The 27,502-nt window shown below is 42.0% G+C and overlaps 1 protein-coding gene across 3 annotated transcripts in view; it reads left to right on the forward strand.

The window, feature by feature from the left end:
• Window positions 1-27,502, forward strand: part of LGR4 (leucine rich repeat containing G protein-coupled receptor 4) — an 88,046-nt gene that overhangs the window by 17,439 nt on the left and 43,105 nt on the right. For 2 of the 3 annotated variants that reach the window (XM_074918078.1, XM_074918077.1), the window contains exon 2: window positions 23,699-23,770. The exons of the other annotated variant lie outside the window; for it this stretch is intronic. In XM_074918078.1, coding sequence (XP_074774179.1) covers window positions 23,699-23,770 — 72 coding nt within the window. The remainder of the gene's footprint in view (window positions 1-23,698; window positions 23,771-27,502) is intronic. 3 annotated transcript variants of the gene reach the window in all.

Genomic DNA, 27,502 nt, shown 5'->3' on the forward strand with positions numbered 1-27,502 from the left:
TTTTCTTGTAGTAAACAGGAAAGCCATATAGGACAGGTGATAGTCATGTATTATTTGTTAGGGCCTTAATTCAGCAGTCTAAGACTAGAAGAGATTTTGGTGTATAGTACCTGAATAGGCAGTCTGATTTTTGAAAAGCAAAATCTCTGAGTACTGCTGCTAGATGACCATTCCTGAAAGGCAAGTTACTTTCTTGACGTTTTGAACATAGGTACAAGCAGCTAAATCCGGTATATTTTAAAAAAAATAAAAATAAACAAAGGTCTAAGCTGATGTATACGCAGTTGCATTTTGTCAACGCACATGCAGTCTTTATAGCAAGTGGTGTTTGTTGAGGAGTGCCTGCTGGATACGTAGGAAGTGTAGAGGGGAGGGTTTTAAACCATTGCTTTTTGTGTTCCCTCTGATTGGTGTTAGTAATAAAAATGTCTTTGTTCTGTTCTCCCGTGTTGTGTGTGTGTGGTTTCTGTCAGTCATAAAAAGGTTATTCCCATTTTCTTGCAGGGGAGAGAGCATTTTGGAGATTACCAGAGCCTCAGCCTGCGGTTCTTTAACGGGAAAAATACCCTCTGCTAATGATTTTGGTAGTTTTTTGGCTGCACCTTCTATTGCTGGGCTGGTCTCCTGCGAGGAAGCTGCCCATATGCCGCCTTTCACAGGATAAGGGCATTTGCAAGACAATGGAGAGAGACGGCAGCACACTGGAGGGGTTGGACCCTCACTGGCCGGGTGATGGCTTTGTTAGGTGGTGCTTGTACATGATGCTCCCCACCCACCCCTGCCCCTCTCACCTCACACACTGGGTGCCCCACGGAAACCAGTGGCCACACTGCCCTGGGCTGGCTTGGAGTGGGGAAGGACTAGATGACTAGGTTTCTCCTAACTAGCTTGCACCTACAAGGATGATATTTCAATGGTGTTCTCTAAGACCGTTTTGTTTCCTATTAGTGGCTGGGGGAGAAGTCCTTCAAGAAATAAGCCGCTCTTGTTTGCTCAGATACTGCAAGTTTCTGTAGCATTTCTGTTAAGCAGAAACCGCCCGTGCTGCCGAAAAGCAGAGGTAGTCACCTCAGATGTCCTGCTTAATATACAAACAGCAGTATTACATCAGTTTGGCCATAAATAACGGAGTACAGATTACCTTCACGTATATTAAATGTAAGCAGAAATTCAATTGTATGCGAGACCACTAAACCCAGCAGGGTATGTACCTTAGCCATCACAAGCTCTGATTTTCAGACAATGCCAGTGCGTCATGTGCAGTCTCAACAAATTAGTTCCCTGCGTTACCCAGTCCTTTCTCAGCTGTCTGCTTCAGGATGCCCAGGGATGTTTCATCAACATGCGTTGTTCCACTTGCCTTCGTTTTGGGAGCTGCTGGCGTGCGATGGATTTGGGCGAGCTGTTGAGGTTATGCCAGATTTATGACTGCCTGCATTATTTATTTATTTCTTAATCTTGACCTAGCAAGGGACGTACAGCAAAGAGCCGGCACAGTAAGCTTGAACTTCTTTTTATTGATGATAATATTTAAAAGCTGAAATGTAACAGTATTTCAGTTGTGAATACATGGAAATTGTGTGTACTGCTTAATGTGTTTGAGAAATCCCTGTTACTTTTCTTCCTTAAATACAAGAAAACAGGCGTGTAATGCCTCATTGAAAGAAGCCTGTAGGGGTGCTTTGTGAGGGTCTTAATTAAGGGCTTTGAAAGACTAAACAAAAGGAAAAAGAAAATGCTACAGGGTTATTGTTATTCCAGCCCATTGGCTCAGCGAGCTGACCATCCATTGGTGCCTTCTGTCCATTTGGGAGCTGAATGACACTTTTGTTCATGGTTAACAGAGGTGAAAGAAGCCAATTATTGGCTGTCTTTTCCACAGGGCAGCTGCAGACGGATTTCACTGCAGGCAAATATGGACTTTTCTGCCACAAGGATGGTTGTGATGACAGTTATTTTTGTGGAATTGTATGAAAGAAAACAGATTCCCCCCCCCCCCCCCCCCCCCAGTGACTTGTGTAGATGTTTATTGAAAACTACTGTGAATATGCTGGTGTGGAATGGGAATGTGTAAAGGGCTGGATTCCCCATGCTCCCAGTGTACTCGGCTTTTTCTCTGAGTGTGTGAGAGAGTGAGGGTTTTGGGGTTTCTTTTTCTCCTCTTAATTTCTGTTTTTCTTTGCAATTGCAATTAATTTTAACGGTAGTTTTTTTCTAACTGGTGTGCAGTGTACATTAACCCTCTTACGGCTGGCAGCTCAGACTGTGCTGGCTGCTTTGTGTGTTGTAGTGATGGAGGGACAACCTCTGCAGGTTAGGAGGAAGCCCTACAACGGCAGAATAAACGTCTGCATGCGGTTAGGGACCTCCGAAAGTGTCTCTGTGCCTGAAACTCGATACCCCTTCTCCCACATCTCTACCACTTCGTCCAGTACATTATAAAGTCTTTTCCAACAGCTCTTTCTTTTATAATTCAGAATTTTTTTCCTTTCCCCCCAAATTTTCTTTAAGCCCCTAGTTGTAGTTTAAATGTGTGAAAAGACTTGGTTGGTAAAGCACCAGGTTCACTGACTGTTTTGATTCTGGAGAAGTCTCTTGCAGTTTGGGGCAAATTTTGAGTAAGGACCCATGCATGTCTCAGTCAGAGTCGATCCATCTTAGTTCATTACGCTGTAAGACTTGTTGGCACATCAGCAGCTCAGGAGGCCCGTCGGTGGTTGTGATAGGTTGGTTATGGCGACCTCTTTGTGTAGCCATCTAAAATCTGCATTTAGGCATAGTTCATAATAATAGTATTAAAAAAAAAAAGGGAGAAAGGTGGTATTCCTCATCTTATGTAGCTATCTGCTGCAGGTGGAATGAGTCTGCCTTTTGTCCTTCAATGTTTGGAGGTGGAAGCGCCGTGAGGACATTCCTCCTTCATCTTTTGGTGCATAAAGAGGAGTTTTTTGTGCTTTCAGTCAGTTTCTCTTCCAGACTGATTATTTTCCCCTAGATCTTATTTTATTTATTTTTTTTTTACGGAATGGCTTGTTACCTGCAGATGTGCCTGCTCCTGCCAGTTTGCCCTATATTCCCAACCCACACTGACTGCAGTTAGTCGTGCCCCCCTATGAGCGTAGCACGGTGCAAACAGCCTTGCTCAAGGCTCTCAATCTGTCGGAGGATGCGACTCTGTGGGCACTTGTCATCTGTTGGGGGCTGTCAGTGGTAGGGCCGTACCTCTGCCAAGATCACGAGAGGTGCATCCGTGCTGGGGGATTGTGCCTGCACGAGGCTGGCAGCGCTGGCTGCGCACGCAGGCCTGTCGGCAGTGACGAGGGCGACCGTCTCCTGGGCGTGGGGGCCTGTGGGAGGGAGCGAGCAGCCCGGCTCTCGGGGAAGCGTGTCCCGCAGTCTGAGGCTCCAGCTAAGGGAGGTCTCTAGGTGCGAGACCCTGCTCTGGCTGGTGGGAGGCGGGGGAGAAGGCGTTGTCCAAGGGTTGAGTGCAGAAGTAGCGCTAGTCTGTCTGTCTTCTGGGAGAGAGAACCAGTTGGTGGCCACATTTAGAGAGCAATGGAGTAATGAATTGTTGGCTTGGTTTTATTTTTTCTTACCCCAATGCTCATAACACTAGCTAGTTTTTTACTGCAGACTTTGGGGGAGAAAACCCACTGTTATGTATATGTCCACCGTAGGTGTTGCTGTCGCTGCAGATCCTGAACTTTGATACATGCTATATTGCTTTAAGATGACAGAAAATGCGGGTGGGGAGGGAATAAAAGTTACACAGACTTGACTACCAAAGAAAGAGTTGCGGTTTTTTCACAAAGCAAAGCATACATGAAGCTTTGCTACTTGAAATAATTAGTGATAAGTCAGTGAAGAACTAGATAATTTCTGATGCTCTCATTATTCATTGAAGCAAGAAAATTGGTTTTGTATACTTCATTGATGACCCTCGTTGAGTCCTTTACTGTTGGAGTAGAAGCTTGAACCTTTAGCTCTTCCCTAAGAGCATCGGCAGATGTTTTGGGCAGCTTTCATTTCAATTCGTGTCTAAAGTTCACTGGAAGTTAAGGTGGATGCTCAACCATGTCTTCATATGTGTAAGGGACTTGGCCACCCATCTCAAATAAATTGAAAAGAGAACTGTAGCTGAAACCAGTATAACCCAAAAGGTCAGGAAGCTTGCGAGGCTGTTGGGATTCTTGTATTTAGTTATATGTCTTGTCAATAGGCAGCAATGCTCGCTTTAGCGTTTGTCGAAGGTGCCATTTCCTGAGTGGAATATCAGGGTTGTATGTTGTTAGCACACGTGAACATTGCCGCGTAGGAAACTTCAGAAGACTTCAGACAAACTTTAATCCTTCAAATGTCATAAAGTGACTCTCTTCTGTTAAAGTACTGTGTGGTAATTGATGGTCAAGAATTTCCAAATCCTAAATTTTATATCTTATCAAAACTGCTTGTGCTTCGTCATCTGCTTTAAGATGCCTTGAAAATTTCTACATAAAAGAATGTTTGGTTCTATAAAGGTCATTCCAGGTGCTGCCATGAAATCTATTTTGACACTAGAAAGCTGTACTGTGTGCTTTTAGTTTTGCCACAATATATAGATAATTATAGTGCTGTATTGCAGAAAAGTGGGGGTTTTTTTCCCCACAGTAATTTTTAGTTGCATCCAAGTTACATGTCGTGTATGTGGAAAAAAAAAATTCTTAAATGCTGAAGCTGTTGTATATAGGTTTGGACTGATTGAAATGTTTACATTTTGTCTTCTGGCTTCATCCTACCAGTGACTGTGTTGGTACATCTTCTTTTTTGTTTGTTTGGGTTTTTTTTTTTTTTGCTTTTAGCTTTCTAAAAATGTAGGGCTTACCCAGAATTTTGAGGCTCAGGTTGCTTTCTAAACATTGGGTGGGACAGACTAGGAGACCAAAATAAACCAGTAGAAAATGAGTAAAATTCAAAGTATTTAGAGTTACTAAAGTTGGCATTTTTATGAGATTGGATTTGTAGCTGTTTGTGTTCTCTTTTTGCAACGGAGCAAAAACATAGAGTGAAAATGCAACACAAGATTTTTGTATGAATATATGTGTGTAATGATAGAACAGCTTTTCTATCAGTGTAAACAGATTTAAGTGCTGGGCTTTGTCAGGACAGCTCACAAACACCGGTAGTTTATCCTCCCCCTTCTTTGCAGAAAAGATTATTCTTCTTTGAACCTGGTGTTTGAAAAGGGGAAGCAACCTGTCCAAACCCATAAAATGAGCCTTTGCTGGAGCAGGGAACTGAACCTCGACGGGTCTGTGTCCAGAGTTGTAACAGGGAGCTTTGTGTGAAACGTTTGTTGTAGTAAATACTGTGTTGCTAGGTGGAGGGAGATGTGGTGTCCTTGGAGTCCAAAGGGTGAGTGTGGCTCCCTTATGCTCCTGTCGAGCAGTTTAACTTCTATGGAATTGCCCTTGAAGCTGTTAAACGGAATGAAATGTGCCTTGTAGGTGTTTGTGGTTATGAAGCAGGGACCTGAGACTGTGAGACTGGAGGGGGGACACCCAGATCTCATTAAACTGGTTAGATTACATAGTTTGGTGATTTTCCTAGTGTTTCAGCAGTGGTTGTTCACAGAAGTTTTCGATAAGGAAAAAAATGCTTGAGAACTTCCTCAATAGTAATGAACAAAACTTTGGCTTGGTCACGCGTGCAGTGTCTGTGTCGGGTTTAGCAATATGCGCTTTAAATTAAACTCAAATACGCATGTAACCTGGAGCTGAATTAACTCATTAATGAAAAATCAAAGTTAGAGTTATTTAAAAATGACTTGGTTACTGTGGTGGTTGATGGTACAATGTGACTCTGTCATGGTAGAGACAATTGTAATGGGCCCTGCTGCCTTGTTTTGACTTGTTTGTAAACATAATGTTAACCATTATTTACTTAAAAAATGACAAATATCTTTCTGTAAAAACTCCTTTAGGGAGTCTGGTGTGAATTTCATTGCAGGTGTAGCTACATGTTACGTTTTGTTTTAGCGTGAAGTTCTCACTGTCTCCTTCAGTATCTTTTCCCTGCTACTGTAGGAGTCTGCTGCTTCATAGTTGTGCTGATACAGCTCTCAGAGTCCGTGCTATATAGAAGACAGCTAACCCCATCAGATGTAAAAAATATTTTTATTTAAATCCAGATTATTATTACGATGATCTGATTACAGAATGCTGCTGGTAAACAGTTCCACTGTGGAGGTAGAAAGCAATGGGAATTAAAAGCCAATTTCCTTCGTCAGAAAAACACATCGTGCAACTACATCCCTGGAGGGTGTAGTAGGTTGAAGCCTTAAGTATGTAACCTGTTGATGCTTTCTCCTTCATGTGTGGAGACCAATGGATTACAAAAAAAAAAAAAAAAAAAATCCTTCTGTTTACCTTTACTGGCTTTTGCAAATTATCTTAAGGCTTGCCAAAAACTATGGTTGTAATTAACGGTTTAGATGGATGTGTTTTGGGCTAAGATGATCCCAGCTTCAAGCCCCTTACCTGGACAGTTGTTATTACAGCCAGTTTACTGGGACTGTTGTTAACTGAGGTGAAGGCATTAAAGTATTCCTCATCGTTTCCCATATCTTGAAGACATGTTGGTGAAATGCAAAAGAATCACTAATAGGAGGGCAGCATTTTGAACCCTTGCACCCAAAGGCTCCACCACCAGGTTTACAACTTGCCTTGGCTTCGTGTGCAGCCCGAGCCGTGCTGTCTGGGGACAGGAGACATGCTGGAAAAAGTGCAGAAGACATGCAGTTGGCATGAAATAATTACACTGCTTCGATTTGATCCCCCTCAAATCATGCAGGGCATGATGAGTCTGCTTGGCAAATGTGCTCTGCAGTGGTCCTTTGAAAAATGTTCATCTTTACAGATTTTAACTGCTCTGCTGCTCGCCTGAAGTCTGTGCTACATCAAGTAGCTGTGAATCCGAGGGGATTATCGCTGAATACTTACAATGACTTTTCTGACCTTTTAATCTGTAGTTACTCTTGGAGTCTTGGATAACCATGTTACTTATTTATAAACGATTTTTAAAAACTTCCAAGTCAGAGGGTAGCTGTGATGTAACCACGCCGAGAGCTTCCCTACCAGGAGTTTGGGTGGTAGCAGAACATGCGAGGCTGGTTACAGATCAGGCACGTGGATGACCCAAGTCCCCACTCGGTTTTGTCCATGGACTATTTCATAGTCTTGCACAGGTCGGTTATTCGCGTTTTGTGATGGATACTCATCGGTGTAGGAGGAGTATCTATCTCGGCACAGGCATGCCCTCAAGACTGCTTGACTAATGTGCCTGTTACACAGCTTGATTTTTTTTTTTATTTTTTTTTTTTTTTGGTACTCAATTCCTCGGTGTTGCTGTATTCTGGAGAGTAAATAATTATAAAACCATGAATAATGTATAATTTTACTCTCTGCTATAAATAATCTCTAACTATGTAAGGGAAATACTCTTGCACTGAAGATATTTTGTTTCCTCCTCCAGTTTCCAATAAACCCTTCCTTCAGCCCGTAATCTGCACCAAACGTGTGGCTCTTCAAAATTAACCGAAGAGCACGTTAACTTGTGCTATATTCCTATTCCAGGATACGATCTCTTTCATAATAATGCAATGGAATTTTTTTCTGGGTTAATTCCCCACCATGTGTCAACATAGGCCATTAACCGTATGTGTGATTGCTTAATGGCTGGCCTGCAGTGACTCAAATACCAGTTCAAAATAGGTCTTTGCATACAAGTATTGTTCTCTCTAAGATCTTGATGATGGCTTGATTGGCACATGAATAGGGTACATTAGAGCTAGTTACTGTGTCTGAAAGAAAGCTAAGACATCATGTTGGAAGAAAAAAACAACAAAAAAAACAGGTTGATGTGACATGGGAAGGAGGAGGCAGGAGAAATAACTTAAAAATATGGTGGGGGAAAGAGGGGGATGTTACTTCTCTTGCAGGAACAGACCTGTCAGAAATTTTTCAGCCTTTCTGTGGCTGTCAGTGAAAATGTTGTAGTTCCTGCCTCAGCAAAATGCTAGAAGCTTACTGGAATCAACAGGATTTATGGGCTTTTTTTGGTGTTTGTACTGAGGAGGGGCTCCATGTACCCCAGTTTCCTAAAATTTCTGAATACCTTGATCCCCTCTAGTAGTCAGGGTTGGTGGGTAGTCTGACGTTTGAGTGCTTCCATGAAAAGCAGGTTACGTGCTTCGTCCCCAAGTGAGCAGTTACAGTTCCAGTTAGTTTGAACCACAGAACAGTGGATGGAAACATTGCATATAAGCTGCTTGCATAGCTGTTAGAGCCTAATTTCTTTCTTCTGTTACGAAATGGAGTGAACCTACACATCTAGTAAATGAGAAACTGTCAGAACAGCGTCCTGTTCTGTTTGCCCACTACAAAAAAAAAAAAAGTAACTCATTTGTTTTGAAGAGGACGTGGTGGGTTGTAGCTGGGCATAGCACGAGAGCAACATTGGGCAAGTGGAGGGCGCTTGGTTCTGCTGGTGACTTTGGGTAGATGACCTGTTTTGCCTCCCATGCTGTTTGTCTTGTCCATTTAAGCAGCGAACTCTTCTAGGTGAGGAGTGTCTCCAACTGTGTGTTTGTTCAGCGCCAATCATGTTGACATGTTGAACTAGGGCCCTTAGCTTCTTGATGCAATACAAATAGCAAAAGATAAGATGTTGTGCTCATTAGAGAGATAGCATGGGTACTTAGGAAATGGCAAGTGTATTTGCTGGGTGGGAATGCAACCTGCGTCTTATTTAGCCAGTCACAGCAGATGTTGACTAAGGCTTTAAGTATTTGGATATTTCCTTTCTTACAGGAATGTTTCCTAGAAGTGGAAAAGGAGCCATGCTCATAAATCAAGAAGTGGCATGGCTGATAGGCTTTTTGTGACTGCAAAATGGGCCATGAATATAGAACTTAAGTGTTGGAGGTGTCTGTGATCACGTCAGAGGCAGCTGGAACATACTTAAAATTGTTGGGCAGAGATGGAATCACAAGGAGAAAAATCTACATTAACGCAAAAATTGGTTTCAGATCTTCCATTTTGTTTTATCATTAACAACTTTGTCCATGTTAAAAGGAACAGTAGATGAAGATCAGAAGGAGAAAAATGTGTTGAGGCACGGTGGTAAGAATTGGAGGATATGGGATAGTAGATACTGCAGAGTCCTGGCTGTTGGCATACCCAGAGGTGCCCTCGAACGGGGCCCTTCCTGAGATGGTGAATTTAAGCAATTTTAGTTAGATGGCGCGAGACTGAGGAGCTTGCGCAAAGATGAGGGGGCCATGCGTGAAAGACATACCAGGTGCTGATAGTGTTGCTAGGCTATATTATCTTCTGGCCGAAACAGAAGCTTCTTCTGGTCCTTGAAAGTGTATGTGTCGGCCACAGATTACCCCAAATTCCGGCACAAACTGGCCTGGCCGTTTGACCAGGGGCCAGAGAAGAACCGAGGCTGTGCAAAACAACAAGGTGAAGAGTTCATCAGCGAGGAAGAGGAGATACTTCATCTGTGCGACCCTCGCCCAGGAATCTGCGACCAGTGCCCAGGACCAGAGGAGCTCCATGCGCAGACGCAAGAGGAGGAGACCTGATTACCATGAGAAGCGAGGGGAGGCGGGGATAGAGTATGAATACGTATAGGCATCTTATGAATATACAAGACTTTGTAACATATGAGCAAGACCATAGCTGCAGAGGGTACGCGTGTTTGTGGTGGAGCGATCCCCCACGCGCCCAGCGCTGAATAAACATACCTACTTTACAACTTCACAGTTGTAGAGTTATTTTTTTCCGCAAGTCATTTTTGGCGACCCAGATGGGACGATCTCTACTCGGCTGCCGGGACAGTTGAAGAGTGGATTTCCTAGGTGCACCCCGAGCTCTTCTCGGAGGAACTCCTCTCCCAGCTGTCCACTGCGGGAGTAGACAAGGACCATCGAATTCGCGGACAAAGGTATGTTTAAAGAAGTAACGGGCTACTGGTAAGACGCGCAGAGACGTCGGGGGTACGGGGTACCCATTTGGTTTTGGGTCTGCGAGACCGCGCGGAAAGGAACATTGAGACTTGGGGTTATGGGAGCGTCATTGACCACCTAGACCAACTGAATACGTGGGTATTGGGGTTCATGGGAGTGTCATTGACCACCCCAAAGTTTGATACTCGCACTTTGTTGAAACTTGTGGGATTTATTGGATTTATTTGGTTTTGAACTTAAGGCAAATTGTTAACGGTTTATGATATATGTTACAAATGGACTTGGTGACTGTTTGAACTTTGGTATACTTTGTGGTATGAGTGAAAAGTGTGGTGGGCCCTTTAAGTGTCTTTGTGTCTGTGTGCCTGCATGCCTGCAGGGCGTGAGTGAGACGCAGTCGTTGCAAAACAAATGAGAAGTTCTTATTTGCTCAAATAGTGCATTGTCTTTGTAAGGTTTGTGAAAACTTTGTATGATTCGGAGACGGGAAAGTGAATCCCTTCTCCGTTGGTTTGGGTTAGAACCTAGTGACTATCTGTGTAAAAGGAATGAATGGTTGGCGCGGGGGATTAGTTTATATTTGCTAGAAGGATTGTACTTAACTCCTTCTGGGCAGGTGGTAGCATTAGACTGGGAACAACCAGCTGATCATATCCCTTCCCAGGTTCATGGGAGAATCACCTGCTTTTTTTGTGCTTCTGCCCCCGGTAAGGAGAACTCTCACCAAGCGTGGGTATTAGTGGAGTGTGTACGTTGCAGGTATAGGTGGTATTGTGCGTCTGATAAAAGGAGGTCAAGGTGCGTAGAGTGTCAGGGAGAGGTGCCGCCAGATCTGACGGTCGAAAGACGGGAATTGACAATTATTAGTTTTGAGTGTGGAAGGAGCTATAGGATACTGGAACTTTGGGAAGTGAAGGAGGAGGAGTGGGAGAAGGTTAAAATACAGTGTAGAAACCGCTATAAGTGGAGAGAAAGGATTTTGGGAAGGAGGAATAATAATGGGGAATAAGCAGGGAAGAATTGTAAAGAAAAGCCCAATGGACTGCATACTCACGCACTGGAAAGGCATAGCGGGGAGGGGAAGCACAGAAAGCAAGAAAATCCTGACTAAATACTGCAACCAGTGGTGGCCACTTGAGAAACTGGAAGAGGAGGCTAAATGGCCACTGAATAGGACCTTAGACTACCATACGCTGCTACAATTTATGTTATTTTTACAGAGAGAAGGGAAGCGGGATGAGGTATCCTACGCAGATATGTTCTTTACCCTCCGGAATCGCCCGGAGTGGCAGAGGGACTGTGGATTAGTTCCACCACAAGACCCTTTAGTGCTTGCCCTGGAAAAAGATTATAAGGGAGAAATGAAAGGGAAATTAAGAAGGTACTGCTCATCATGCAGCATTGGACAGAGGTGTACAAGATTGGATAAGACTAGAAGGGTGAAAGAACAGAGCTTGGAGGACTTATTCGAAGCTCCTCCTCAGTCCCAGGAACGGGACGAGGACTCGGAGGAACTGTCCATTTCCCCGGATAGCCCAATCACCTCCCGGACGTGGGGCAAAGCTCCTAAAGCCCTCCAAGCACCCCTCAGAGAGGCAGTGGGACCCCAGGGTACTGTGCCGGTAAAAATACCGTTTTCTACCTCTGATTTAGAGACATGGGAAAAGAAAGCTAAAAACTACCGAAATGACCCTGAGAACGTGACTAGGCATTTTTGGTTTATTATAAGGCAACACAACCCTGACTGGGAGGACATGCAGCTGCTACTGGATCATTTAACAGAGACTGAAAAACAGCTGGTTTTAAAAACAGCACAAAATTTGGCAGAGGATTACTACAGAGCTACTGGGGGAGACTATAAGGAGTTCCTCCCTCTACAAGATGATCCGAAATGGGATCCCAATCGGTCTGCACATGTGGAAAGATCACGAGCGTACCGTGAGTGGGTTGCGAAGGGAATGGAGAGGGCTATCCCTAAGACCATAAATGGGTCAGCACTCTATGAAGTCAAACAAGGTCCATCCGAGTCCCCACGAGAGTTCCTGGATCGACTGAGAGATGCACTGCGCCACAATACTCCTTTAGACCTGAGCTCAGAGGCAGGGATACAACATTTAGTTTCTCTGTTTCTAGGGCAAGCCACAGGAGATATTAGGAGAAAACTTCAGAAGTTACCTCCTCTGGGGGGAAGGAATTTAGAGACACTATTAGAGGAGACATGGAGGGTATTTAGGAATAGGGAAGAGGATTACAAAAAGGGACTTACGAAAATTTTGGCAGTAATTAAGGAAGGGGAGCAGAGAAGATTGGAACTGCCCCCACTTAAAAGAAATTAATGTGCCATATGCAGGGAGTTTGGACATTGGAAAAACGAGTGTCCAGGGAGATGGAATAACAAAGGGAAAGGAGGAAGCCGCCGAAAGTGGCAGATGCTAGCCAATTTAGAAGAGCAATGACGGGGACCTGGGGAATCTACCCTAGTGGATCCGCTGGTTACAATAAAGCTAGGGAAAGAACAAAAGGAAGTAGAATTTTTAGTGGACACCAGGGCAACATATTCAGTTTTAAACATGGATTTAACACCCCTAGAGGAAGACTATATTAATGGTGATGGGAGCTACTGGCCAAAGCAAGAAGGCGTATTTTTGCAACCCTTTGAAATATAAATTGGGAAAGCAGCTAGGCATACACAAATTTCTGTATATGCCTAACTCCCCAAAAGCGCTCCTAGGGAGAGACTTACTAGAACAATTGGGAGCAACTGTTACTTTTAACAATGGAGAGATTATTCTGGAGGTAAATAACCAAGAACTTACACAAATCATGAGTTTGTCCCTAACTAGTATCCCCACAGGAGGAGAAATCAGTGAGGAAATTATCAATCAAGTGTATCGTAAGACAAGTGACTCAACAGTGTGACCTTTGCCTCCAGACTAATCCTAAGAATACCCCCAATCTAGAAGTAGGCCAGACTGGAAAGGGAAATGGACCGGGACAACAATGGCAAATTGATTTTTTCAGAACTTCCAAGAAAAGGGGGGTATCGATACCTATGGGTATTAACAGACACCTTCTCAGGTTGGCCAGAAGCGTTCCCCACTAGAACGATTAAAGCCCGGGAAGTGACAAAAGTACTAATACATGAAATAATTCCACGCTTTGGGGTTCCAGCAACTGTATCCTCGGACAGAGGACCACACTTTATTTCAAGAATAGCTCAACAAATCAGTCGCCATCTGGGTATAGATTGGCAACTTCACACCCCGTATTGTCCCCAATCCAGTGGCCAGGTAGAAAAAATGAATCATTTGATTAAGCAACAAATAGTGAAGCTCGGTCAGGAGTCAAACCTGGCCTGGCCCCAGGCTGTCCCTCTAGCTCTTTTGCGCATACGAGCCAAACCGAGGGCCAAGGAAGGGTTAAGTCCTTTTGAGATGCTTTATGGCAGACCTTACGTGGTGCAGAAGGGAACATCAATGCAAGCTGGGGAGGAAACCGTGACTTCATACATGGTAGCTCTAAGTAAACAGCTCAATAAAATTGGGAAACATGTGTTTGGAACTCGGGGTAGAGGATTAGATGGACCTGGACACGACATACAGCCTGGGGACTATGTGTATGTTAAGTCTCTTGCAGAAAAGACCTTGGAACCGCAGTGGAAGGGGCCGTTTCAAGTGCTGCTCACGACATTTACGGCAATCAAGATTAAAGAGCAGACATCATGGATACACCACACCAGAGTAAAAAAGGCACCTGGTCATAAACCAAAACGGGAATCAACATCAGTGGGACCACTAAAATTTCATTTCCAAAAACGATGACGTGGGTATGGATGTATGTAACCTGGCTGAATCTAGGCCTAGTGAGTATCTCAGGAATCCAAGCGGCGAGCTTGTTGCAGCGATTACACAAAACGATATAACAACTCTCTACACAGTACTCCAATAGGATGACTATCTTCAATATGATGAATATGACCGTGAAATAATCGACAAAGCTGGGGACAATGATGAAGCAACACCCTCTGTTAAGGTGCTGCGAGGGAATAACATTACAGTAAGATGCCGACTGATCCCTAGGTTGAATACTGACTCCTACAATGACAGTATAGAATGTTATGAAGTTAGAGCATGTGACGGTCATATATTGAAGGGTAAAACTCGAGGCCTAGATTGTTGGTTAAATATTACTGCTTTACAATACACTCGTGAGGTTATCTGTAATACCTCCTCCTTACTCTGGGAATGCTTATGTTAGATGTTGAAGAACCTATCACTACCCTGCCCCCACCCGAGCGAGCAGTGGAATCGAGACTGAGGATCTTTAAGATGGGTCCACATGCGATTCGGACTTACAAAACGCTTGCAGGTTACGTTTGACGCTTTATATCACAATCCGAGCTTTAAGCGACCAAAGTAAATTTACTAATCTGTAGGATAGTACTAATATATTAAAAGGTTAGGAAAGTAGATTATGAATTAGCCAAATAGTAAAAGAATTTACTAAGTAGGAAGAAAAGGGGGGAATGAGATAGGGAATTTAAACAATTTTAGTTAGATGGCGCGAGACTGAGGAGCTTGCGCAAAGATGAGGGGGCCATGCGCGAAAGACATACCAGGTGCTGATAGTGTTGCTAGGCTATTATCTTCTGGCCGAAACAGAAGCTTCTTCTGGTCCTTGAAAGTGTATGTGTCGGCAACAGATTACCCCAAATTCTGGCACAAACTGGCCTGGCGGTTTGGCCAGGGGCCAGAGAAGAACTGAGGCTGCGCAGAACGACAGGGTGAAGAGTTCATCAGCGAGGAAGAGGAGATACTTCATCTGTGCGACCCCCGCCCAGGAATCTGCGACCAGTGCCCAGGACCAGAGGAGCTCCATGCGCAGACGCAAGAGGAGGAGACCTGATTACCATGAGAAGCGAGGGGAGGCGGGGATAGAGTATGAATACGTATAGGCATCTTATGAATATACAAGACTTTGTAACATATGAGCAAGACCATAGCTGCAGAGGGTGCGCGTGTTTGTGGTGGAGCGATCCCCCATGTGCCCAGCGCTGAATAAACATACCTACTTTACAACTTCACAGTTGTAGAGTTATTTTTTTCCGCAAGTCATTCCCACTGAGAGATGGGTGCTAGTGGTGGTTCAGACCTTGTCAGAAATTGGGAAAATGGAAATTTTAAATGCAATTCCAGTCTAGCATACTGGGGCATCGCTGGGCTATTACCATATAAACGTTAGTGAATAGTATAGGCTGAGGTAGCCAAACCTTGCAGTAACAGATGTAGATAGTATATAAAAGGTAAGAAATTAATTACTGGATGTATTACTTGAACTTTTTTTTAAACTCAAACATCACTGCAAGCTCAAACATTTTCCAAGTGTAGGCTCCTCTGTAAACATCATCTTTGCTTTGCCTGATATTTGTTTGCCTCCTGGTCATGATTTCTGACTGTTGGGGTTGGCATGTGTGTAACACATATCCTTGAATTTTAGCTGCACTTACTGGAATCGCAGTGTGGGCAATTACCGTTCAAAGCAGTAGTCGGGAGGTTGTGCTTCTAGAAGAGAGTTATTCACTTCTTGTTATCAAGAAGTGAATACAGTAAAACAAACAAAAAAAAACCCACTCTCCAAACGTTTGTATTTTTAATTGAAAGAGTTTAATCGGCATTTCCTTCCTGATCCACCAGGTTTTCTATGCTTTCATTACATACTGAATACGTTTAAGACACGGGACAGTATTAATGCAAACTCATTTACTCAGTCCCTTCAGTGGTTTTATGTTCATCCTGAAGAAACTGGCTAAATGGGAAAGTAGGTCTAAACTAAGGATGTAATTCATCTCCCCTGGGACTGGCTGCTGAGGTGTGTGATTTGGTTGAAAATTACATTGGTTTTCATCATGTGAGCATGTTCCTACAAGGAGTTCAGCACCAAATGTGTTCCTTCAAGACAGTAGCACCACAGCACAACTTAGATTGGTTTAACCTTGAGTTTCCCTCATTTATTTTCTCTCCCCTGCCCACCCTCTGCTGCAGCTCTCCCTGCTGCCCCCCCACCAGGCAGTTCTCCTGGTTAATGCAGAGGTGACCTGGACCGAATTCAAAGCACCGACCATTGCCGTACAGCTGTGTATGCTTCTGTCCCCTTTTTTTGGATAATTGGTAAAGAATTGTTGGTCTGGTATACGAAGAAAAACGTCTTTTGCTTTGTCTTGTTGATGTTCACCAATGTTAATCAGGACATTATCCACTTATCAATGATCCCAGGGGTAATGGGTGTCTAATTGTTTTTTTGAGTATTTTCCTGCATCATGTTGGCTTTCATTTGAAATAACCTGGCTTATTTAACATAGTTTCGAAAGACATTAACAGCTTCAGCTTTTCCTAGTACTACTGAAGCTGGATCAGGGTTACTACCTGGAGAACTTTACATAAGATTAAGACCTTTTACCTAATGGTTTTGTACAAGTAGGTAGGAGGGCTTTATTCAAATATAGATAGCTCTGCCTAAATCATTTTGTGTTATAATTAAATAACTCAGTGGCAGAGGGCCCAGACCTTGGAAAAGACTGAATGGAGCCTACAGTATTACATGCTATTATCTATCAGCAAACAGGTTAAGCTTGCTCTGAGGGAGTATTTTATGGGATTTTAAAGGTGCCTTGTTGAAACATGATCTTCTTTACTTCAACAAACACTATGCGCCCCCCCCTTCCCTCTTCCCCTTCCCTTCTAAACTTCACAAAAGATAGAGGTTAGGTGGAGAGTCAGGAAGAAGTAAATGAAGTGCAGGGGAACACGGGGTGGGGGGGTGGTATTTTGATTTTATTTTTCAAGCAGCCAATCTTGATTTGGTTTGGTCAAGATGTAACTTTCCTTTTCTCTAGCTAGATATTTCATGGTTTTCTGGCTTAAGATCTTCTTTACCGAGTGGAGTATTTTCGGTTGTTAGCGTGCTTTTGGATGCAGCGTACGAATGTGGTGAGAAGGTGTGCGTGCCCCCAGTTCAGTGCAGATCCAAGTGCTGCTAGGCGAGGCTGCAGTGCAGGATGGAAAGCATAGCCCTGGCATCTGCTATGAGTTCTAGGAGACATGCCAGCACACCAGAGCCTGGGTAGTGAGGAAGGTTTCTTTGCCTAAAATGTGCTCACCTTTTGGCTGGGGAGATAGAGAGAAGAATGGTAGGTATTGTCAAAAAAAAAAAAAAAAAAAAAAAAAGGCTGTTACATCTATTATTTCCCTCAGTCCAGAGAGACCGGCATCGTTTTCCTTTTCAATGCCCATCAGTTATTGTGGGTCATTAGCTTTCATTCTCTGCCTATATCTTGGGCTAATTTATTTACCATTTTTGCCTGTGCTTTCTGTAGCCCTCTACAGGAAGTCTCTGTTTCCCGTTTTGTGATCCCTCTTTGTTGTTGCAGCTTTTCTTCTTGTGCAAGAATTATTGTCCCCCTCCTCTGTTTCCATCATCTCTAGTTAACTGTCCTTTCCAGCCAAAATACGGCTCTGGCAATCTGTAAGAAAGGCATTTAGGATAAATCTTAACAAGGGTCGGTTTACTTTATGGTAGAGGCAGTACTTTAAAATGAGAGAGAAAGCTTTCAGTGCCTTGCAGGAGATGCTGTGACATGCTGTGCATTTTATCTGATTCTCTTCTGCATGAAGCCACTTTCTAAAGATAAGTAAGAGGTTTTGTTGTTGTTTTTTTGTTTTTTTTTTTTTACAATGTGAGAGAATTAGTAAATTGCCATTCAAGATTTCAAGATTCAAAGTGTTTCTGCTTAACCTGAAGCCTGGGGAAGTTTGACTTTGGTTAGTGGTAGAATAAAGAATCCTTAAAAAAAAAAAAGCAAACAACCCAATGCCAAACAAAACTTTCCATCAAGAACTGGAATTCTTGCACAGAATGAGTATAATAAAAAAGTTTAAGTGCATTATATTGACTAGTTCCAGTTTCTGAAATCTCCACTGCTGGTTGCTTTAAGAGTAATTTAAATCTCCTGCTTTATGCAGAGAGGAGTTGTGGTGCTGTGTGTTTTCTACTGTGTCCAGCAAAGGTGCCTTCCTCTCCCAAGTTAATTTATCTCATTTGATGCTAATTTTCAGGAGGGGTTTTCATAGCTTTTAGCATCCTTGCTAGTTAGTATATGTACAAGTACTTTTAAAGACTTTAAAGTGTTTGTGTTAGGTGAAAGCAGGGGTCTCTGCTAACCTAAGCTGGAAATAAAGATTGAAGTAAAAGGTCAGAATAACCCGAAGGGATCTACTGAAGCAGGTGGAAGACAGCAAATGACTGCTGGAGTACCATGGCTTGATTGTTTTACCTTTGGCCTGTAAAAATTAGTCTCTGCAGTACCTGGGATGGTGAAATAACATTTTCAGTAAGATTCTTCAAGCTACTTGTTTTAGTTGTTTTGTGGTTTTGCTTTTTTTTTTTTTTTTGTGTTTGTTTTTTAATCCTTTCTCTAGTACCTTCCCAAAAGAAGGGCAAAACTTCTGACTGGCTGTGAGAGCTTTATTTATTGTTCAAAACTGCAGCCACAGCAGCAATAGCACTGTAGGAGGGAGCAGGGTTTTGTTTATATTCTGGTGTTACATCTCTCCTACCTGAAATGGCGAAACTAATTGTAACTGTGAGGCTGTGATTCATGTTATCCCCAAGATGCAGCCTCTTCTTGCTAAAGAGGTTACCACGTTCGGCTGCTCATCATTTTAGTTTCGATGCCAGCTCCTTGCCTGATCACGCCCTGACCTGTCTCTGTTAAAGTTGGTTAGCGAGCAAAGGTTTAGCCTCGCTGCTTGGTACAGATAAGCCTGGTTAATGGCTAACTGCTGAAAGGTGCAGGTCTACCCCTGCCTCCTCCTTTGTTTTCCTGACTAATCCACAGTGTAAAACCACGGCATTGCTGTCCTTATCTTTTTCCCCCTTAAAGCTCTTGTGTCTGTTTTGCGATTCCCAGGGAAAACGTCCCAGATCTAAGCATGAGGCTGAGTTTAATTTCAAGACAGAGATGTAGGTTGCTGGGACTGACAAATCATACTGCAAAGTGCTGAAAGAACAAGAAATTTAAGATCAGCCTTCCAGATGCTGAGTTTGAACTTCGGTATACCAGTAAAATTTGGGGCAAGCGTGGGGTTATTTTGGTGTTTTCTTTTGTTTGTTGTTTTTTGAGGATTGTTTTTTTTCGGTGGCAATCGAAAGGTTTGTGGGCGTTGAGCTGGTTTTAGGGGTCTTATGTCTGGATGCAGTAACTTAATCCAGAATGGGTCCTTCAGCATAGTGCTGCTGGGATGGGGCATTAGGTAACTGCTGACATGGTCCTTCTGTGGTCTGATAGCATCATTCCTGTGGACACTGCTAGAGGTTGGGAAAGTACTATTAGGTATTCATTTGATTCGTTCTTAGAACTTTATATTTTAGGACCTTAAATGAGCTCTGGGCCTGAGGTCTTTCTAGTAGAGGTGGAGGAACAGGTGAAATAGGGTAGCTTCTTAGTGGAGATTTCTTACACATAACCAAGGCCTGTACTAGTATTTTATGTTTATTACATGGACAGCCTTCTTGACTGTGTATAGATTGATGTACTTTTTGAAACTTTAGGAACATTAAAACGAATATTTTCTAAAATAAGAGCAGTAGAGACTTGGCAAGGGCTATCTTTGTTTTGGGCAGTGGTTTGGGGGGGAATATTTGCCATTATTTTGTTATAATATATGGTGCTAGTCCGTTTTTATTGTAATTCATCTATAAAGCATTGAAAAGTTATTGAAAGTTCAAAGTTATTGAAAGTATATTCCAAATTTACTAAGCAAACTTGTTAGAGAGTAGTTACTAAGTCATCTAATTTTAATGATATGGATGTTTGCTAATATTGTTTGTAAATTCTTTCACTGAAGCTCATGAACTACATAATATTATGAAAATTATGAGCCCATGAACTCCTCCTTTGAGGATATTCTGTAGAGTGAAATGAAAATAAAATAATAGAAAATTATATACATGTATATATAAAAGCACAGCAAGTGTCTCATTTTGGCCTCTGCAATTCATTGTGGCTTTTTCCCTTCTGTATTGGTTGCTTTTTTGCTGATAGTGCATTTCAGGTAAGATGAATGTGTTTTCACCTTCTCACCTATGTTGAAACTATTTTTTTTAATAGCAGTTTTTCAAAATGTGATCTACCTGTGTCTGTTGTTTGGTGAGGCGTTGGCAATCAGTCTGTGGTTTCTGTTGCAAAACTGCTTTTACATAAAGTTTTTAATTGGGCAAAAATAGATTTTAAGCTTATATGGTGATCAATAACAAACTTGGAAAGTTGGTGATTTGATGTTTCTCGAAGACTGCAAATCAGTGCAACAGGGGTTGGCTTATTTACTGAGTAGAAGTTACTATCACATGTAATGAAGGCAAATACGGAAACTGTAGTAATTCCAGCTTTTTAGCAAAACATGTTGAGCAGTCCTTGAAGTTTTACATGATAATGATAAAGACAGAATTGCAAGGCATTTTTTATACCTATTTTTGTTACAAAAGCAGTTTTACTGAAAATAAATTTCAGTAGAATTCATGGATATTTGTGGTGCTTCTCAAAACTTCATTATTAAGGTATTCTGTTTCATGCTTACATCCAAAGAATTTACTCCCCATATTAAAATTGTAGAAGCTAACACTTGGAGCTACAGGGAAGAAAAATTCTTTGCTAATTTCAGATCTCAGAGAAAGCTGAAATTACATAGAATTTGGATGTCAGCCGCGCTGTATGTCTACATGGTTTCCATTGACTTTGTTTAGGATTGTGTATGACCCTTCTGAAAATCAGGTGTTTATAGCTCTGGAAACTTCAAGACCATTGTTTTCAGATGGATGTGATTTCTTGCTTCTTCTGTCCTAAAGAGCTATCAAGTAGTGCAGCAATGTAGTTGCAGTCAAAAATCCTCGACAAAGTGATGCGTAGCCACGCATAAAGTGCCTTCTGATGATACGTGCTTATTTTTACTACTACTGTTTAATATGGTATATATGATAATAGGGTTTTATATCACCCGGACAGTCTTTTGGGAAAGTTGTGATTTTTCTTGCACAGGTTACTATTTCTTAGGATTCATGTAGGGTCTCCACTCCCTTCTTACCCTTCTGCCCTATTCAGAAATGCTTCCCAGTTGATACTGTAAGGAGCTGTGTAGCCTTCTGGAAAGGAGAGGACCAGCCTGGTTGTGTGAAACGCGTGTTTCGTGACAATTTGAAAAATGTATATGGGGGTAGGGAGAATAAAAGTTGTAGTCTCCTGTGGAGCAGACAGCTGACGAGTCATGTATCTGATACTTTTATTTACTTTCTTGCTTGGGAAGAAAAATGTCCTGCTCAGCAACTGCAGCATCTCACAGTGCTCAAGCTGCCGCTGAGACACAAAGCACCTCTTAAAGCACGCGGGCTGTAGCGTTCAGAAATAAATCATCTCCAGTTCAGTTCCTTCTGGAGCTTAGTGAAGGAGTCTATTGTGCTGTAGTGAAATTTCTTGGTCTTCTTTCACAATTGGGTTTGTTTTGTATGTGCTGAACCTTATTTTGATCTCCATTTCTCTGGAGTTATGTTAGTATACTCTTAATAGCTGCCAAGGAATAATTCTTTTGGTTTACACTGGGGTATGAGGAATGAAGTTTTGGCCTGCTATTTAATAAACATTTAGTTTAAAGGAACAGTTGTATCTAGATTTAGTGTAAGAGCACAATGTTGATGCTGGTGGCGGCTGGGGGCTTGTGCTGCTTAGGTCGGGGGCAGCAGACCAGTTGCCTGTTACTTGTTATTCTCAAGATAAATTCACTGACATCAGTTGACATTGGCAACTTCTGTGGGGATAAAAAGTACTTTTTTTTTTTTTTCCCCAGGAATTATGGGGTGTTTTTTTTATATAGTGCATTCTGTTGTAAGTATAAATAAGGAAATTTTTAAAAACGAGCTATGTTAGACATTATGGTCTGGCAACTGGAGGAATAACGTGGGCACTCTTTGCAAAAAGTGGTTTAATTAGCAGCTGCAACGTTTTCGGTAGGTTATGTGGTACTGACATGGCATTTGGTTTGTCACAGCATGAAAAAAGGCACAGAAGTCCTGAGATACCGTTTGCTCAGAAACAGCACTACCCCCCTCCACATGCTCATTGCTCCCCTTCGGCGTCTGACTGATCCTCCTGAGGTCAGCACCGAGTCCTCTCATAGGTGGGAGCCATGGAAGCCATCCTGAGCATGAAACGTAATTTCTCAAGGGGGTTGATTTTGTTGCTACAGGGATTTGTGCCCTTCCAGTATAGCAGGAAGAGTCTAAATTGACCTTTCTTTGCCTCATCAGAAGTGGGAATTCCAGCTGAGACAGCTGTTTTAAAAATAGTGATGGCTACGGATGGGCTATGAATGTCTGCCCCGCAGTAGGCAAAGCCTGGTACTTTATTCCAAGGTCAAACTTTTTAGGTGGCAAACAATATCTGCTTTCCTGAATGCAGTCACCAGCCCTTCAGATCTTCATGCAGGAGCTTCAGTGGTACTTGTTGATTGTTAATGAGATGGAAGGGGCGGTTTGGTTTTGGTTTATTTGCTTTTTACCCAAAATACAAGGGGAGGTGGCACAGAGATGCTAAAGAACAATGTGTGGAAGACAGCAAGCAGAAGGAAGCTGGGAGGGCTGTACTAACGAGTCTTACTGATTTGCTTGTTAAACTGCATATTAAAAAAAAAAAAAAAAAGTGGTAACCAAGTGGAAAGTAAGAACTTGGGTTATGCCATGAATTGTTAGGCAGTTATTAGTTTAATTATCAAACTGAATTGTTTTCGTGCTACTTTTACTCACGTTGAGCAATAACTTGCTTTAGGACTGGATTATCTGTGATGGTTATGTAGGTGTGAACTGAGGTGATGGCACCAAGTTTGCCACTTACTGCTCCTTCAGAAAGAAAAAAGCTGAGCAGGTCTGCATACCTATCATGTAAGCACTTGCTGCCGGCCTGTCTCTGCTCATGGATTGAGAATGAAATCTGCTTAAAACTATTACCTCGAGGACTTCTATAGGTTTTGTAGGGAAAAAAAAAAAAAAAAAACAAAAAAAAAAACGACTGTGGTAGAGCTAGGACTTGTTTCTGCTATTCTTGTCAGTTGTTCCAGAAGCCATGTTTGCCAGAAGCTCTTTATTAAGTCCCAATGCATGTATTCTTTTTTTTTTTAAAGACATTGTGGGATGAAAATTTGCGTGGTGGGTGGTCACAATCTTTTTTTTTTTTAAAAAATTGTTTTCATATGATGTGGTTTCAGAGCAGTCTTAATCATCTGTGTTAAAATTGTATGCATGTGTAAGTTGGTTAAAAACTAATACTGGGGATAACAGTACTGTAGAGCCTCTTCCATACAAGCTTTACCCTGTATTTTCAGTCTTTTTTTTTCTTTTTTTTTTTTCCTTAGAGGTGTCAGAAGACTTTTTTATCAGTTTCCCTTTATAAAGGTCTTTGCTGCAACTGGATTCTCAAATTACTGTGCGTTGCAAGTTTAGTGTGCAATTTTCTATAAAGAGATAGTGCTGTGTGATGCTAGAATATTTTTTTTCTGTTATCATACCATCTGATTAGGCTTTCTCTGTCTCTTCCTAGAGTGTAAAAATCACTTACTGATTATTAATAAATCTGTATTTCTTCTTCCCCAGAGATATTAGCATGAATAACATCACAAGGCTACCAGAGGATGCGTTCAAGAACTTTCCCTACTTGGAAGAGCTGTAAGTATTTCACACATGTTAAAAGTTTTGCTACAACATCAGATGGCTGCATAAAGTGGAAGGTGGGTGGGGAAATAGTGTTGAGTTGAGCTGTGAACAGAGAAAGCAATTATACTTTAAAAAATAATCCTGTACATGTTTGGAAACCGGAACAGTAAATGCTACTTACAAGGGACTTTTTACGGTAATTATTTTAATCATGGCTAGAGTGATGACACATACTAATTACAGTGTTATCCAAAGATAACACGAGAGGTGTGTAATTACCATTGTTTCTGAAGGAGCTACAGGATAGCCGTTGCATAAGTTCCATAAAATATATGTTCTTACATTTACTGAGCATCTTGCTCCCATTGCCTCTGCAGGCTGCAGATGCAGTGCTCACAAACCCATCCTGACCTGCATCAGAAATTCAAGTTCTGTGGTACAGGGCTTCTTGTTCTTAGTTACTCTGGCAGAAATTTCTCTCTCCAGTTCTCATCTCCCTCTTGTGCTGCTCTCCTTTTTGCCCTTTTTTTTTTTTTTTTTTTTATTAGGTTTTACTTAGGTGATACTTGCCCTTCTGAATCCTCATGCTGTGCTAAGGCTCACGTGCTGTGTTTTGCCAAACTGAAGTCTTAACAGATGGCCTTTGCAAAGTTGAAGCACCCATTCACAGCATAGCCCCAAATTAGATTGGATTTCAGAGTCAATTAACAGGGAGAAGGCTTTGCCTTTCAATTACTACTTCAGTAATTATGTGACAACTATTATATGACAAGTGACTTCTGCGTGCCTTAGTTTCCTTATCTATGAAGAGAGGGTAATGGTTCAACCTTTGCCAGAGAACGTTGAGAACTTTCAGTAATAAGCGATAGATAAGACAAAACCACTGCAATTTGCTTTTCTTCTCTTGTATTTTCAGTCCAAGAAGCATTTCTCGTATCAGAGAGCATTTAAAATACAGAGTAAGGCTGTCCTCATTTGTGACTCTGGCTAGACTGGAACTATGAATGCTGCGTTGAGAGATTTTTCAGTGAGTGCATCTTAGGGAAAGAACAGCTCATTTCCCTAAAGAGACAAACCCCTGTGAAGCAGGGAAGCAGTCTTCTGACTTCACGGGTCAGGAAACTGAAGCAAGGAATGAAAGCCAATTGTGGAGGGCAACAGGATAAATTAACCACATAGCAGAACTGCAGATAAGGCCCAGAACCTTTTGACTCGGGTTATCTGCTATGACCAGTACAACCACCGCACCTCACTGGAACAAAGATGTTGAGAAATTGATAAGAGATGGTTCACTTTGCTCCTGAAAGATCAGCTTGTGTTCCTGAAAGCTTCTCTGTTTTTCTTCCTTGCATCCCAGCTACACTGGTTGGTCTAATAAGGTGTTCTACCTCTCCTTACAATTTTGGTCTCTCTTATATCCTGATAATGTAGCAGCTACCATTACTAATACACTTAAATAATTCCATTTGCCCTGGTTTTTAAGTCATTTTGACTCGGGTCAGTACAACTGTAGAGTGCAGTTGAGCTTATTTATGTCAGATGAATTGTGTGTGATCTTATTTCATGCTTAACAGGTTCTGGTTTATTCCCTCTGATTTTAGATATTGCTTAAATTTGCAATGTTGTTGAGAATACCTCATGAAGGAAAGTAGACTTACCAGGATTTCAGATGGTGCATGTGTGTAATGGACACAATTTAAGACAGGCTCTATAGCATGAGTAGTCAATTTAAAAATAAAATAGAAGAATTAGAAGCCTGGAAAGGCTTGCTTGGCTCAGAATATATACTAGCAACATTCTCTGTGTGCTTTATAATACGCCCTGCTGTATGTCTGTATGTTTTGTTAGACTATATTTGTAGTCCATTTTTTTCCGAATTCTTTATAGTCATACTGCACACCAAAAGTTGAAAAAACCAAACTGTTCTGTTTTCACAACTTTAGTGACTGTGGGAGACGTCATTTTCCCTTATAAGTAATTAAGCAATAAAACCTAACTGGTGGGTGTGCATATTGTGTAACTTCTATAAACCCTGGGGTGTGTCAGGAGGTAAAGAGAAAAGGCAGAGCCTTCAGCCATCATCTGTTGTGCTTATTGCCTAAGAGCCATTTGCTACGTGTACCTTATTGTCCCCTAAATTCCAGTATTTCAGTCTGCAAAACCATAGTCTAGCATTAAGCTCTGAATTGTATGTGAACACCCAGAAGCTTTAAATCATTCCTGGCACACTTACTTCATATATTAAAGCAACTTCTGGAAAAAAAACCCAAAACAAAAACCAAACCAAAGCCCTAAAAACAACTTTACAGGAAAAATGACACTTGCCAAATGTTTGGACGTATTTGAATCAACCATAAAGTCTTCAGTACAATCGATTAAAAAAAATATATATAGCTTTCATTTTGTTTGAGTTACCTCCTACAGCAGCAGAGGTCTGCAGAAAGATTAAAAAAAAAAACTCTCTCTAATTCAACAGCTGTCAGGGGTGCAAAAAGACAAGAAAACAACCGTGAGAGCAGAGCCATAAGTAGACAGTCTCTGTGTACAGTGCTTCTCAATTGAAAACCATTAACCAAGACTTGTGAGCGAGGCTCTGGCCATGCCCACCAGCACTGAAACGAGGAGGGTTTCTTCCTTTTCTCTAAAGACCTGGTTATGGTCATCCATGCACAAGTCAACCTCAGGTTCCCTTGCTTGAGGTCATGTTCTTCCTAGAGGAAATATAATAAAATAGATTAAAATCAAAGCTTTCCTCCTTAATAGAAATGACCAGCACCAGACAGGACACTTTTGCTTTTCCTTTATGGGGAAAGGTACAGAAATATTTTGTCTTTATTTTTGCTGGCTGTGGACAGAAAAAACCCAAACGTGCACTTCCCACTGTACAACCACAGTTTTCTTCTCCACTCTAAGATGATTTTCAAACTTTCTTCCTGGCTTTTATTTATAGTTGAACAGATCCAAATCCTGACTGCCAGGCACTAGCAAAGTCACATTTTCAGCACAGAAACCTGGGTGTGAGTCTCTGTGCCAAAGAAAAAGAAACTGAGTTAAAGCAAAGTGGTTTGTGCTAGAAGCGAGTTTTCCATCTAGAACTTTTCCCAAGAACTACATGTGTAAAGTAAATGAAAATCCCACAAACTAATGGGAATGCAGTAAGTACCTACACCACCACGGACTCCAGTAGCTCTTCATCCAGGAGACAGCCCCAGACACTTTTCTCTGTATATCATGCATTAGCCCTGTCGTTTGTCAAATGCTGTGGGAGATTAGCCCCTGACAGAGTTAATTAATATTGCAAAATAGTATCACAGAATTTAATTGAATGTAAATGGGAGGCAATTAGATGCATTATGTAGGCAAGTTGGTCTTACACAGTGCACATATGAAGAGGTTGGGATTAAAAAATGCTGTAGAAGCCATTTAAAATGGGAATTGCATTTCCTTAATGCAGTGAATTATTTGGTAGTCTGGAGAGACTTCAGAGGATCATTTTCCAAATCCTAAAATGAACACTAGCGAATAAAAGTGAAAGAAGCAGCCTACTAGACTTGTAGAAGCTGGCTGCTCGATCAGCATGTGCCTTCTGTGTCACTGAAGGGGGAGCAACCTGGGTGTTCCGATGCGTGCATCCCGTGCTGTTATCTGAGACACCCACACCAGACTGGCCAGTCTGATGCAGGTGGGAGACTGATGGCCACCTGGAAGGGCACTTGAGGCCAGATGGAAGAAGACATCTGAAGT

The sequence above is a fragment of the Athene noctua genome, chromosome 14 (genome assembly GCF_965140245.1).
Source record: "Athene noctua chromosome 14, bAthNoc1.hap1.1, whole genome shotgun sequence".
Classification (NCBI taxonomy): domain Eukaryota; kingdom Metazoa; phylum Chordata; class Aves; order Strigiformes; family Strigidae; genus Athene; species Athene noctua.